Source organism: Pinus tabuliformis, chromosome 6, assembly GCF_031772625.1.
Source record: "Pinus tabuliformis cultivar Carrire ecotype Pingquan chromosome 6, CPIR1, whole genome shotgun sequence".
Classification (NCBI taxonomy): domain Eukaryota; kingdom Viridiplantae; phylum Streptophyta; class Pinopsida; order Pinales; family Pinaceae; genus Pinus; species Pinus tabuliformis.
In genome coordinates this window covers 1,769,678,787-1,769,694,710 of record NC_142292.1, presented here as the reverse complement: position 1 = coordinate 1,769,694,710, position 15,924 = coordinate 1,769,678,787, and the positions used below count along the sequence as shown (strand labels likewise).

The window sequence follows — 15,924 nt, the reverse complement described above, 5'->3', positions numbered from 1 at the left end:
TTATTTGTTGAAAATAACAACAAGAAATGATAAAAATAGAATTTTGAAATTCCAATTTTAATTTGTCTTTGAATTAAAATTGTGAACTAAAATCGAATTTAGTCTCACCAGCTACTTGGAAATAATTAATTAAGTTATTTTGTCTCAATTAGTTGGAGAAGTTCAAGTTAGAAGTCTTTTTGAAGTCATGCAAGAGTTATCCCTTAAATTAAGGAGATTAGCCCTTAATTAAGGAGATAAGATTGAGTTATATTTGATTTGTAATGAGTTAGCTTAGTTTAATGAGTTATGTCTAGTTAAATTAGTTCCAAACTATTTGAGGAACTAATAGAGAGTTAACAGTCAGTTGATGCATGTGTTTTCCTATAAAGAAAACTCATGCATGTAGAAGCAACAAGGTTCCTTGAGGATTGTGCAGTTCTGACAGGGTGTGAGATGTGTGAGATCAATTTTTCACTTGGTTGGAGAATATCATTGTAGAGGAACAGCGCAAGGAAATAAGATCTTGGAGGGCAGAGAGGAAGGCTTGTGAGAAGCCAGGATTGCCTGTGAACATATGTCAGGATTGTACTAAGAGCTAGCTAGCTATGAGAGCTAAGGCTTTGTATGATTCTTATGTATTTCCACCTTGTATGATAATATAGATAGTGGGGTTTTTAGCTCAGGCTTTCCCTTGAGTATTTTCATGTGTATTATGCATTAATTCTTTTTCTTCTGGTTATATGTGTTTAGCTCGATCTTACTCGATATGTTCAGCTCCATTTTGCTCGATCTTTAAGCTTCCGCAAATTGATAGTAGAAGTAGGTTATAGTATTTTGTTTTGGTTATATTGCATTATTGGGTTAATCTACACTCATATTTTCTACATAGGTCTCAGAGCTAGATTTGTAGAAAATTTGCAGAATGTCTACATTATTATTATTATTTATTTTTAAATTTTTAGAATTAATTATTTCGATTATTTAAATTTGACCTAACTATTATTTTTATTTTAATGTTTTGATTATTTAGGTTTGATGTAAATAATTTTATTTAAATTTGATCATTTATTATTTTTATTATTTTTTAATTTTTTAGAATTAATTGTTTTGATTATTTAAGTTTAACCCAAATAATATTTTTATTTTATTATATTATTATATTGATTTTATTAGTTGTTTTATTGGTTTGATAATTTAGATTTGACCTAAATATTTTTTTTTTTTAATTTTTAGATATTCATTTCATTAAAATTTTCCTTTTGATTAATTATTTTCCTTAATTCAATATTAACAAGTATATTCTAATTATAAGTAGGTTATAGTATTCTACTTTGGTTATATTGCATTATTGAATTAATCTACAGTCATATTTTCTACATAGGTCTCAGAGCGAGATTTGTAGAGAATTTGCAGAATTTCTACATTATTATTATTTATTTTTAAATTTTTAGAATTAATTATTTTGATTATTTAAAATTGACCTAAATATTATTTTTATTTTAATGTTTTGATTATTTAGATTTGACGTAAATAATTTTATTTAAATTTGATTATTTATTTTTTTAATTTTTTAGAATTAATTGTTTTGATTATTTAAATTTAACCCAAATAATATTTTTATTTTATTATATTATTATATTGATTTTATTAGTTGTTTTATTGTTTTGATTATTTAGATTTGACCTAAATATTTTATTTTTTATTCTTTTAGATATTCATTTCATTAAAATTTTCCTTTTGATTAATTATTTTCCTTAATTCAATATTAACAAGTATATTCTAATTATAATATTTTTTATATTAAAAAATTATTTATTTAGTGTAACTGTTTTCTTTATATGAAAATATTATTTATATAGTCTATTTTCTTTATATGAAAATATTATTTATTTAGTCAAATTTAATTCTCTTCATTTATTTAACTTGATGTCAAGATCTTGTTCTTCATCTTATCCTGACGATGAACCACGCTATGGTTTGACAAAACACTATTAATGCGATTTTTTACAAAACACTATTTGTTTTTAAATGATTTGGTTTAGTATTAAATACTTACTTTTTTTCTTTCTTTTTTTTTAATTCTTGCTTTTATGTGACATTATAACTATAGCTCTACATAGACTCTCATTTGGTTGAATTTTTTTAACAATGTGATACATTTTTCAAATGCTCAAGTTAAAAATTATATTAAAAGTATTTGGTAGAAATTGAATTTAATTTCACATGATATTTATATGTTTTTACAACTCTATATATAGAGTGTTATGGGTTGGATTTCTACTAGTTACATGTGAACATTGGTTAATGTTATGCTTTTGTTAAGAACTCATATCGATAAAGCGTAAAAAAATAAAATTATATTAATCATGGTTCATAATAATTTAGGCTTTGTTACAATACGAGGGGCCAATATCGTAGCTTATTAATACCACATGCCCAAAAGCCATACTCATTTCTTTTTGTTTGTAAGCTTGACAGAACTTTTCACCCCTATCGGGGGAATAGCACAAGATATGAACCCAATACCACATGCCCAAAAACCATACTCATTTCTTTTTGTTTGTAAGCTTGACATAACTTTTCACTCCTATCGAGGGAATAGCACAAGATATGAACCCAAGATTTCCGATTCGGTAAGACTTCATTTCCATGACCATTTCCAATTAAATTATTTCAAAATAAAAATATTTTATAAATATTTTAACTTAATTTAATATTAAAGTACAATGAACAGCTTATCAATACCACTTGCCCAAAAACTATAACTTATTTCAAAATAAAAATATTTTATTTTTTAAATTATTTTACAGCCTTTTTTATATTAATTTAACATTATATTAAAATATTAATATATATATATATATATATATATATATATATATATATATATATATATATAACAGTTTTTAATGTTCACTTACTGTATTTTGGTTTAAACTATTTAAACCAGTGACATTTACATTACCAACGAATAACATTGATATTTGGCCTACACGCTTGCTAAGCGTTTTGTTTTTCTTACTGTAAATAATCACACTTGTTGACAAACATGTCACAACCAAAACATGAAAGTAATGAAGGTTACCAAAAAACATGTAACAATGGAGCACGCAAAGCTTTGAAGCCGAGGAAGGAAGCCAACAAAGCATGTCACCACAGAACCCACACTCCCTACACGAATTTATCTCTTATTAAATCGTTGCGTATACTCCATACGACCTCGGAACTCAACATGGTTTATTCTCATTTAATTGATTTCCTCACATTTTACGGTAATAAAATATATAAAATAACCTCAAGTCTAAAAGGAACGGGAATATTCATAAATGAAGATCTCATTCCAGAAGATCAAGCAGAATTAAGAAGGGAGGTTCAAAAGGTAAAAGAAGCTAGAAAGGAAGGAAAATGGGCAATAATCAGAAATAGAAAAGCCTTTATTCGAGACAAAAACCAAAAAGATAGTAATCAATAGCAATTAAACATGCTCCGGATCCTTTCTTGGAACTATCGGGGCTTCCCATGGAACAAAGGCCCCAAGCTAAGTTGGATTTCAAATGATGTTGATATTATTTTGCTTGTTGAAACATGGGAGCACGAAGAATCTAAGGTCCCTAACATAGATGGCTTTACGCTATGGTCTACGTGGAACAATCGATCCTCCCGTAGAGGCATTGGGGGAATAGCTTGTTACATTAAGAAGAACATCTCCCCCTATGTTAGGATTTATAAAAACGACCCTTACAACCAATTTAGTTGGATAGAGATCAGAGACATTAATAATAAAAAGTCCTACATAGCAATATGTTATTTCCCCCCCATTAATTCTAACTTCTATAAGAAGAAGAATCTAGATAAAACTAACCCTTACAATAGTTTAGAGAATGATATTTCTAGCCTAAGGAATGATGGTAATATCCTTTTAATAGGTGACTTTAATGCTCGAACTTCAAACAACCAAGCTATTATTCTAAGCAATCGTTCCAACCCTAATCCTCTTTGGTTAGACGAAGACCCTACCCTAGCTAGTAGGTACAAAAGGAGCTCTGAAGACCTCGGGGAAAATTTGTTTGGGTCAGAGCTAGTCAAGCTCTGTAGTGCTCAGGATCTCATAATTTGCAACGGTCTAAAAAAGTGGCCCAATTCCAGCAAGATGACCTGCATCCATGGACTTGGTAGCAGCGTGGTAGACTACGTTATTTCCGATCTTCCATTATACAACGAAATGATAAACTTTGACATCTTAAACGACCACGAGCCTGACTCCGATCATAGGCCTTTACTTATAACCCTCAATTTTGTCATGCATAGAGTTCCCATAGAAAATAATACTTACAACCAAAAAAACTTAATATTTGATAAAAATAAAAAGGATCTCTTTCTAAATGAATTAAAAACTAATTTGCCTCCTTTATCTAGTATAGACAACATAGAAGACCTATATCATAATTTTACTACAACCCTCTCATATTCTATTAAAAAGTTCTCAATTGAAGTCTCAAATAATAAAAGAAATAGCAAAACCAATCCTTGGTATGACAAAGATTGTAAAAATGAGAGGAGAGCAATTAAGGAAGCTGTTGATGATTCTCTTAAAATGGACAAGATAAGAATATACAAAGCCCTAATTAAAAGGAAAAAGAGGCAGTACATTCGTCAAAGACAGGAGAATCTCTTACACCTCTCTAAGGTAGCTCCTAAGAAATTTTGGAGGCAGATTCTGACTAGGAAGACTAAGGATAATAATAAAATTTCTCTTCACTATTGGAATTCTTATCTTAAAAAGCTTTATGAATCTCCTAATGTCATGGATAATTTGGAAACCCTGCTCACAAAGAAAGAAGTCTTCTCTTTAGAAGACATTAAGTTTGGGGTTAATCGCCTCGCGAATGGGAAAGCTAAGGACATTGAAGGTTACCAGGCAGAAATCTTAAAAATTGGAGGCCCTGTCCTCATCCCCCACATCCACAAGCTTTTCAATCAAGCTGTTAAGCAAGGGTTCCCTAAACCTTGGACTGAGAGCCTCATTATCCCTATTTTTAAAAGTGGAGATACAAATAACCCCTCTAATTATCGGACAATTATGATCAGCCCTCTCTTAGCCAAGTTGTATGGTAGTATTCTGGAAAAAAAGTTAAGCATATGGCTTGAAAGTGAAGGTAAGCGGGCTAAAGGCCAAGCAGGTTTCAGAAGGCATCACTCAACAACAGACCACCTTGTTACGCTTAGGATCATTGCGGAGGAATGTCGTAATGATAAATCCAATTTATTTTGCTGCTTTGTAGACTTTAGAAAGGCTTTCGATACGGTTCCTAGATACAACCTTTGGAATAGGTTAGAAGAGCTAAAGGTTCCTCTTGAGTTGAGAGCTGCTGCTATAAGGCTATACGAGAATGTAATTGCCAAGCTAAAGAACAATGAGGGGTGGTCAAAAGATATTAAGTGTAACATCGGAGTTAAACAAGGTTGTCCCCTCTCCCCTACCCTATTTGGCATTTACATCGATAAGCTCGAAGGTTATTTAGAAGAAGCAGGATGTGATGGCACGATCTTAGCTGGATAGTCGTTATCCTTCTTCTCTATGCTGACGATATTGTTCTTTTGGCAAGGTGCCCTTCTGATCTTGATAAGCAACTCAAGCTTCTTAAGGATTTCTGCTCTACCATGGGTATGACTGTTAACACTGACAAAACAAAAGTTATGATTATCAAATCCAAGAAGGACACTTGCGCTAATTTTATGTATGACAATAATAACTTGGAGGAAGTGTATTCTTACAAGTACCTAGGAATTGATATCCATCACAAGCTCAACTGGAACCATAGCATTGAGAAAAGGATCAATGGGGGATGGAAAGCTTATTTTGGTCTTGAAAATAATTGTAAAACAGCAAACCTCGTAATGTGGGATAGAAAGAAGTTCCTCTTTGAAACTTTAGTCACTCCTGTTATCTTATATGGCTGTGAAGTTTGGGGCTGCAGCATCTCCAGAGAATCATGGAGAAAGATTGAGCAAATCCAGAAGCGTTTTATAACTTATAACCTGAAAATTAAAAGTAATACACCCTATCCTATTCTCCTTATAGAAGCAGGTCTTTCTCCTATTGAGAGCCTAGCTATGCTCAGGTTTCTGTTGTACAAGCACAAGCTCAATAAAATAGACAATCATAGACTTCCTAAGCTAGCTTTAAATTCCAGCCAAAACCACCTAAGGCTTAACCGAGGATGGCATAAAGACACAAGGGCCTGGTTAAAATATTGGGAGATCAATGAGAATGATGCTTTGCAAAACATAAATAACATTAAAGATATTGTTACTTCTAAGTTCAAAGAAAAATTGTGGTGTGAGAAAGATTTAGCGTGTAAAAGAAAATTAAGTTATTATAAGAAGGTCATCAACCCCACCCTTGAAGATCAAAAGTATCTCTCTATTTTAACTAGCTCAAAGAAGAAAATTAATATAGCAAAGATTAGAACGAATTCTCATGAGCTCCATAGTGAAACAGGCCGTTGGGCAGTTCCTAAAACGCCATGGATGGAAAGGATCTGCCATATTTGTGAGAATAGGAGCATCGAGGATGAAAACCACTTCCTCTTAGAGTGCCCTACATACAACCACATTAGATCTCAATTTCACAACCTTTGTTACAATACTGACCTTCCTAACCTTTTACAATGCCAAAATTATAGTGAACTCGGGAGGCTTCTCTCCAAGCTTTTTGAGCATAGGAATAAAATCTGAAATCAAAATAAATAATTTGTCTTTTTAGGTTCGATAGATCATTATTTGGTCTCAGCGGACGTCAACCATCATCATCATCATCATCATGGAGAATAGTTTTTGTATGGTTGAACAGTCGATATATGGATTTTTTTTAAATATATAATTTTTAATTATTTAGAATGTATAAATATTTAAAATTAATATATATATATATATATATATATATATAATATATATATATATATATATATATATATATATATATATATATATATATATATATATATATTTTAATTAAAATTCTGAAATATAATTTTAAGTATAATTTTTTTTTTTTAATATATATTTGAATACATAAATAAATTAATTATTTCTAATTTAATTTAAAAAAAATTAATTAAAAAAATTCAAACATTTAAGTTTATATATATATATATATATATATATATATATATATATATATATATAACATTTTCAAGTAAAAATCATATAGAAAAGCATTTTTCGGTAAAAAATCATATAGGAGATAATTTTGTTTATGCGCTTCGAACCAACTAATGTGGTTCATCTTCAGGAAAAGATGAGGAATCAGATCTAGGCAATGAAATAAATAGATGAGGAGAGCAGCTAACTAGCCATTAGAAAATAACATCTAGTTTGACTAAAAAACTGAAATTAAGATTTGACCAAGAAAATGACCAAAAAAGAATTTTAATTATTAATTAATATTTTTAAATTAAATTAAGTTTTTTTAATATAACAAATAAAATCAATTTAAATTATAATATATATATATATATAGATATATATATATATATATATATATATATATATATATATATATATATATATATATATATATATATATATCTATATATATATATATATATATATATATATATATATATATATATATATATATATATATATATATATTCTAAGTTATCCTAATTCTATTAAGGTAAGAAAACTATCCTACACAGATGCCGAAGCCTGTACTTAGCTATGCCAGAGGAAAGGCATCAACCAACAAAAAAGCTAGATTTGAACTGCCCAGAAGGGAAACCAGTTCTTAATCGAAGTTTCTCAAAAATATGATCTTGCTGCCCACGCAGGGGAAATCAGCAAATTAACAAGTTTTGCATCATTGTATCTAAGGAGACTAAAAAGGTAAACCCAACTGAAGAGCCTAAAATTGTAGTGTTCCCCAAGAAAAACACCATTAAAAAACAGAAACTGAAGAACAAAGTCCCAATGAACTTGAGACACGTGGCAGCTGAGTGGCAGTCTACTAGGCAAGTGCATGGCACGTTGAATGGTAGCAAGGTGGTAGACCAGGCGGCGAACACATGTCATCGAGGTGGCGGCTAGGGACGTGGCGGCGACGGAGGATGCTCCTTCACTATGAAGCATCTGTACTCGTCCATGGCGCCACTTTCCAGTGGCGTAGTCTCCATGTCACCTGTCTGCAGCTCTGGTTGCTCTTCCTCGATGATGCAGCAGTATTCATCGATGACCCAATTCATCTACGGAGCCGTTTCCACTTCCTTCCTTGCGCGTTTGGTTAGCAGCTTTGTGCTTCGCTCCCCTGCACCCTGAAGACTCGACTGTGCCAGTTCTGTTTTGGCCTTGGGTTGGCTGCTCCCCGTAGTGGTGCATCCTCCCGCAGCAATGCCTGAGAGCCTCATTGCTTCAGTGCGGCCATCACCCATTGCTCTGTGTTCCTCAGCTGCTGTGATTCGATCGCCAACCTCAGAGTCTTGTGCCTCCAAATTTTGCTTCTCCTCATGAAAACTAATGGTAATGGTGGCAGTGATGAGGGGTTGGTTCAGGGCAGAGCAAAAGGTAAATTGAGCGTTCTGTGAGTGTGGCTGAGGAGCTAGTGGAGTGCTTCTGGGAGAAGGGCCGGAAGTGGAGGGAGGCGTAGCAGAGGCCTTTGAGTGGAAACAACTCTGACACTACATGTTTTTGGGTAGCGGCCAGTGTCCTGCTCAACCAAAGAGGAGGTGGTCTCCGAAGCAGAAGAGTGCCTGGAGCGACTCAGGCTCCCTCGGTTCCCACCTCTGTGGCTATGCATCCTATGGCTCACCATGCTTTCTGCAATTAGAGGCGAGTTTTGGTTCGAATTAGACGCGGTGGGTTGCAGTGTTGCAGCAGAGCTAACAGGAAATTCTACAGAGGGATGAGCTACCAGTGCCGAGGGGATGAGAATTTGCAAATTCAAGCTATAGGTGAAATGGATGCCTGAGCCAAAATCAATGCAACAATAAAGATTACAATGTCTCCCAGTGGTTGTGCGGGAACTGGGCGCCGCCACTGCATGAGGGTAGAGGCAGTGCAGGGGTTGAGGTTGCAGAGGAGGAACGACAGGAGCAGAAGTGGTATTTTCCCAAGAGCCCATCATTGCTTTGAGCCGAGGTTGAAGTCGATTATCAAAGTGGTGGAAGTGTTCATTCAAGGCGCATTTATGGTGATGGTTAATGCCATATTTGGATCTTTATGCTGCCCTGTGGGAGGCCATGTGCTCTCTCCACACGCCAACCCAGTTGGCAGCCACCTCAGCGTCCACTATTTCCACCCGCATCCGGGAAATTTAAATTATAATATTATATGAAATAAAAATTAAAATTCTAACAAACTATTCCAAGAAATAATATTAATAAAATAATAATAATATTTTTTTTTTGTAAGCTAGGGAGAGACCTTTTTCTATTATCGCAAATTGAGATCACTACATGCTCGTGGTGATCTCAACCCGGCCCGAGGGGAAACCGGGTTTATTGACCACCTTAAGTTTTTGATAGCTATCCAAAAATAAAAGGTTCTCATTCTGTCTTTCCATGCTTTATACACATCACCCTTATGGCTATTAAAATTGTTTTTAGTCTGCATACTAGAATAACAAAAAGTCTTACAGATAACTAACTATAACTAGAAAGAGATTTTATAAAAACCTCTAATTATCATGCTTTCTCTACTGGTTCGTTGTGCCTGCCTGTTGCTCCTTCTCCTTTTTGAGACCCGATCCACTCGCTTGTAACTGCTGCTGAATTTCGTCCATCTTCTTATCCTGCATGAACAAGGTGATTTGGATGTTCCTTAGCTCCTTTTTCAGATTTGGTATCCCTTGGGATAATTCTGCCATTTCCATGGCTACTTGTTCCATAGCCTTGGCAAGCAGTCTCTTCATAACCCAGTAGACGTGAAGAGATTGTTTGTATAGTGTCATGCGACCACGCGTATTGCCCGGATTCGGGAGAAGATATTCCCAGTCCTCTAATTCCGACTTTGACTGACCCTGAATTACCTCCTCTTCCAGCTGCTTGATAATCCTTCTGATGTTTGGATTGGTATTTTCGCAATAAGCCCTTTCAGCGAACTGCACTTTCCTGCCTATAGATTTCCTCACCCTCCTGACATTCCCTGTTACGCTGTCCTCTCCGATTCCTGTCGTTCCTCCTCTTCCTCTTCTTCCTTGCCCGCTTCTCCCTCCAGCTCCTCCTCTTCTCCTATATCCTCCCCTGCCTCGCCTTCTTCTCCCTCCTGCCGGACTTCCGCATTCCCCTCCTTCCTCATGTTCCTGGTAGCCCCCTGCGTCATCTTTTCCTCTTTCCAGAACCTTGGCCCTTCCTAACCTTCTCGTCCTGCCGAAACTCTCACTCCCTGGTTCTCCTTTCTCTCTATCAGAGTCGAACATCTCAACGTCGTCCTCTGAATCATCATGGATTGAGAGAATTTCCTTCTCTGTATCCACCTCCATTATTCCTTTACCTTTTTCTTCTCGGTCCCCTCGGCCTTGGTTTCCTCCCTCTGTCTTACTCCTTTTCCATCTTCTTGAGGTCATTCTGCTCCCCTCAGCCATATTTTCCTTGTGCTCTGACTTCCTCCTCTGAATTACTGCTCTCTCTTCCAGATCCCTAAACGTCCTCCTTCTTCGTTCTGTGTTTGTCGTTGCTTTGCCAATTTTCCTTGTTCTTCTGCATGCACCTTTCCTGTTCCTTCGTTTCTGCCACCTCTTCTCGCTTATACCTCCCCTCCTCCTTTGCCTCTTGTGGTCTGCCTCCCTTTTCATCTTTCGACCCATTTTCTCCATGCTATAATGTCTCTGTCTAGTTCCTGACACCCTGACAAATCTCCCCTCCTCCATCGGTATTCTACCATCTCCTCGCCTTGAGATGATATCCCTTACCACGATCCACTTGTCCTTGCTCATCATGACCTGATCACCACCTGCTCGGTCCTACTTGCTAACCTGCCGAGCATTTATTATCCTGTGCGCTGTCGTTCTCATCCCGATCGAGAGTCCTTTAATCATCCCCTTGTCTGGTAACTGATTCATTACGGTCATTGGTGATTATGTTTTTAAGTTCTACCCAGCTCGGGTTATTCTCTATTGAGGACCAGCTGTTGTCCAATCTTCTAACCAGTTCTTTACTCCCCCAATTCACCAAAAGGTCCGCAACCCTATTCCCTTTTCGCCTCACATGGTTTATAACTTTATATTCAATTCTCCTTAGTAGCCCCGCTATATCTTGGATAATCCCCGCTGTCCTCCAACTTTTAGCAACTTGCTCCCAGCTCTTGCCATCCCTTAGTTTACGGAGCATCTCTATTGTTACCTGCGAGTCTCCTTCTATCTCCAAATTCATGTATCTGTTCCTCACTGCTATCCTTAACCCTTGATGCACCGCCCACAGCTCTGCTTCATTATTCGTCATTTCGCCTCCCCATTCCGAAAACACCCACCTTGTATTTTCCTTACTGTCCCTAAAGATACCCCCAAAGCCTGCCAGCCCTGGGTTTCCTTTGGACGCCTCATCAAAGTTCATCTTAATAAAATTCTCTCCGGGATATTTGAATTGGTTAGGGCTCTGGGTTTGAGATCTTATCCTGTTCTCTTTTCTGGGGTAGATCATACCAAAGTCCATATTTAATTTGGATACTATTCTCCTTTCCTCCCGATTCATTTTCCAATCCTCCTCTTCCCATTCCTCAGAAAAAACTGTTTCTTTCATCGATTTACATATTTCCTCCCATATTCTTGCAGGTTGATTACTTTTCTCCCGAAAGATCCTCCTGTTTCGTTCTTTCCACAGAGACCATATTACGAAGCCCACTGACAAATTCCATATTCTTCTCACCACTCTGCAGAGGAATTGTCCTTTGCCCCATTGCATAATGGTATTCTGAATGCTATTAGGGTCTCTCTTTGTCTTTCCAAAAAGTATTCTAATTTCTTCCCATAAACATCTTGCATATGGACAATTGTTCAGTATGTGCTCCTGGGTTTCTATTTCTCTGTTGCATAGACTGCATCTCGAGGGTCCATTAAAACCTTTCTTCTGGATTTTATCCCATGTTAGAATCCGTTCTTTGCTCACCAACCATGCGAATATTGTTATTTTCGGCCACCACTTTCCATCCCATATCACTCTCCAGTCTGTAGTTCCTTCCTCCCTTTCCTGGTGCGTTGTCAAATAGTAGGCTTCTTTTACTGTAAAGGTTCCTTTCATTGTTTTTCCCCATCTGAGAATGTCCATTCCTGATCTTGTTTTAATCTTCCTCGATTCTACCTCTTTAGTATATATTTTCCCCAGATCTTGGTTTATATTTTCATACCATTCTTCTGGCTTCCTCCACACCCTCCATATTTCATTGGTCTCTCCGTCTTTCCAATAATCCCTCACATATTCCAATCCTGCCCTCTTCGCTTTCTGTTGAACTTCTTGTAAAGTTTGTATCTCTGTCAGTTTGTCTCTCTGCTGCCAACCCTCCTCCCAAAATCTAGCACTACTTCCTTCACGTATTTCCCAGAAGGCATGATTGTTTACAATGTACCTATTCTGGCTTGCCAGTTCCCAGATTGAAGATCCTTTTAGGATTTCTTCGACTCTCAATCTACCCGCTACTGTTTCAGGCATATTATATTTCTGAGTCCATATTCTCTTCCATACATCATTTCCCCCTTGCACCCACCTCCACCATAATTTTGCTCCTAGCACCTTGTTTAGCATTTCAGGATCTCTCATACCTAGACCCCCTTCCTCTTTTCTTTTCATAAGATTTTTCCATGAAACCAAAGCCCATTTCCTCTGTTGTTTTGGTCCACCCCATATAAATTTCCCGAATATTTCTTTCATTTTTGTGCACGCCCCTCTGGGTGCAGCCATAATGGATAGAGGGTAAATAGGTATCGATTGAAGGACTGATTTCAAAAGGACTATTCTGCTGGCAATGTTCAACGATCTAAATGACCAACTTGCCAATTTGTTTTTTATTTTTTCTATAGTACTCTGCCAATTTTTCATTCGAGTAGGGTTTATATCTAGCTGCTTCCCCAGATACTTAGTAGGAAGTTCCCCCTGTCTGAAGCCTAAAGTTCTGGTTAGATGAGCCTTGATTGAATCAGGAGTATTAAATATGAATGTACATGATTTTTCTTTGTTAATTTCCATACCTGATGCCTCCATGAATATTTCTAATATTCTTTTAATGTTCCTCACCTCTTTGATTGAGACCTCACCGAATAGCATAATATCATCTACAAACTGCTGGTGTGTGATGGGCAGATTGTTTCCCCATAGTTTTAAGCCTTTGATTTTCTTTTCCCTTAGCTCTTTTTTGAAATTTCTCCCTAAACCTTCAACTGCCATTATGAATAGGAATGGGGAGATAGGATCTCCCTGCCTAATTCCCCTTGTTGCATTAAAGGTGGTCGTTGGGACACCATTTACTAGAATTGAGAAATTCGGGGTTGAAATCATGCTGTAGACCCATTCGATCCATCTACTATCGAATCCATATGCTCCAAGAACCGCTCTGAGGTATTTCCAGCTTAAACGGTCATAGGCTTTTGACAGATCTAACTTCATCATCATTCCTCTCTGCTTTTTCTGATTTAGGGAGTGTATCATCTCCTGAGTAACTACTAATCCATCAAGTATTTGTCGTCCCTCCACAAAGCCAGTTTGCTCTGGTGAAATAATATTCGGAAGTAAAGGCTTTAATCTTTTCGCTATCAGAGTAGCTATAATCTTATATATGACATTGCACAGGGCTATTGGGCGGAAACCTTGAACATCCTCAGAATTATTACTCTTAGGAATCAAGGTTATAAAGGTCGAGTTAATACCTGGCCATATCTTTTGCTTCATTCTTGATTCCTCTACAGCTTCCAAGACTTCCTGGCCTAGAAAGTACCATCCTGCCTGATAGAATTCCACTGTATATCCATCCGGTCCTGGTGCTTTGTTCTTGCTCATATTCATCACAATTTCTTCCACCTCTTCCAAAGTTACTGCCCTCATCAGAGCCTTATTTTGCTCATTTGTTATTAATCTTGGAATTTCCTTGCAAATACACTCTATTGCTTCTCCCCGATCTCTTTGTGGTTCTGTGAGAATCCCTTTGTGATAATCCACTAAAACTTTTTCAATAGCTCCCTGTTCTACTGTCCTTTCCCCCTCTGCATTTTTGATAGAGAAGATCCTATTCCTTTGTCTGTTCTGAACCATAGCTTGATGAAAAAACTTGGTATTTCTTTCACCTTCGCGCAACCAGTTTATTCTTGACTTTTGTCTCCACAAAATCTCTTCTTGTTTCCTTCTTTCTTCCAGTTGGCCGATTATTCTTCCCTCCTCATTGCTTCTTTCCTCATCCCTCCCTTCCAGAATTATTTTTTGCTGTATTTCTTCCATCTCTTTCTCTAATTTTTGTTTTTCCTCCATGATGTTCCCAAACTCTTCCTTGTTCCATTTTTTGATTTTCCCTTTGATTTCTTTGAGTTTCAACTGGATGGTATGCATCTTCCCCTTCCCTTTAACTTTACTCTGGGTCCACCATTCTTCTACTTTGTGTAAGAATTGAGGATTTCTGAGCCAGAAGGCCTCGAATCTAAATGGTTTCTTACCGTTGTTTTTCTTAATATCAATTTCCAGTCTGATCGGCCAGTGGTCCGAGCCTAAGGCTGGCAAAATTTTAGCTTCTATAAACACATCCCGATTCAAAATTTTCTCAGATAAAAGAAACCTATCTAATCTCGAGGCAATTTGGTTTTTTCCTCCCCTCCTATTGTTCCATGTATGAACACCGTTAGTTGTAGGAATATCTACCAGCCTCTGTTCTGTAATCATCTCATTGAACTCCTCCATATTTTGATCTGGTCTCCTTACACCACCTTTCTTTTCCCCTATCGTTCTAATCATATTAAAGTCTCCTCCTATTATCCATAGAGTTCCAGGGATAATTCTTCTAATAGCTTTCATATTCTTGAGGAATTCCTTCCGCTCCCTGGGGGTGCGGTCCATAAACCCCTGAAATAAGAATTTGCTCCTCTGATCCCATCAACCTGAACATGCCTGTTAGAATTCTAGGGAAACTAATCCAATTCTCAAAAATTACCTCCTCAGGGTTCCAGATGACTGCCAGACCCCCTGCTGTTCCATCTGCATCTTGGGCCATTACCTCGTATTGTGGCTTAGTCCTTTTCATAATTTCTACCAACTGTTGATACCCCATTTTCATTTCCTGGATTATCATTATGCTCGGTTTGTCTTTCTTCAATCTTTCCTTTAAATACCTCTGCTTACCTTTACTGTTAAGTCCCCTGATATTCTAGCTTGTGACTATCATTTATAACTTTTTGATGGTTGTTGAAATACCTCTGATAGAGGTATCACCCTTCCTGAATTTACCAATATTTCTCCTACTGCTTGAATCGTTTCATTTAAGGTTCGTCTTCCTCTCTTTCTACCCCCCTTGCCAGTACCATCCATTCCCAGGCTTTGGTTTCCTTGTGACCCTATTTGATCTATTTGAATCTCTGAGGTGCTACCCTTCTTCTCCTTATATTTCTGGAATGTATCTTTATATAATTGTTTCTGTGTTTCCGGAATGAATCTTTCATCTAGGTTTTTCCATTCTTGAAGCAGTTTTTTCATTATTCTTTCTTCTTCGACCCCATTATCTTTTTGACTGTCTGATCCGGTCATCGTTTGTCCTATTATGTTCCCCTGACTTTCTCCCATCTCTTCTTCCACTTCTCTGTTCTGAGTTATACTTTTTTCTATTGTATCTTTTATGATTTCCATTGGTGCATTTTCGTTATCCTCCTGTTCCTTCCTTTCTCCCTCATTTTCATCTTCCTCCTCCTAAAGGACCTGAAACTTGTTTTGGTTTTCGACTGCTATATTTTTCTCTTTTAGTTGAATCCTCATTCCCTCC

At 36.5% G+C, this 15,924-nt stretch overlaps 1 protein-coding gene across 1 annotated transcript; it reads right to left on the bottom strand.

Moving 5' to 3' along the window:
- Window positions 1-11,009: 11,009 nt before the first annotated feature.
- On the bottom strand, window positions 11,010-15,692 carry LOC149266042 (uncharacterized). Its single transcript, XM_089406931.1, has 5 exons — window positions 15,363-15,692; window positions 15,103-15,204; window positions 14,612-15,014; window positions 13,206-14,167; window positions 11,010-13,097 (listed from the first exon to the last, which is right to left on the bottom strand). Exons 1-5 carry the CDS (start codon window positions 15,690-15,692, stop codon window positions 11,010-11,012), a joined length of 3,885 nt encoding a protein of 1,294 aa, XP_089263057.1.
- Between the last annotated feature and the right edge of the window lie 232 nt (window positions 15,693-15,924).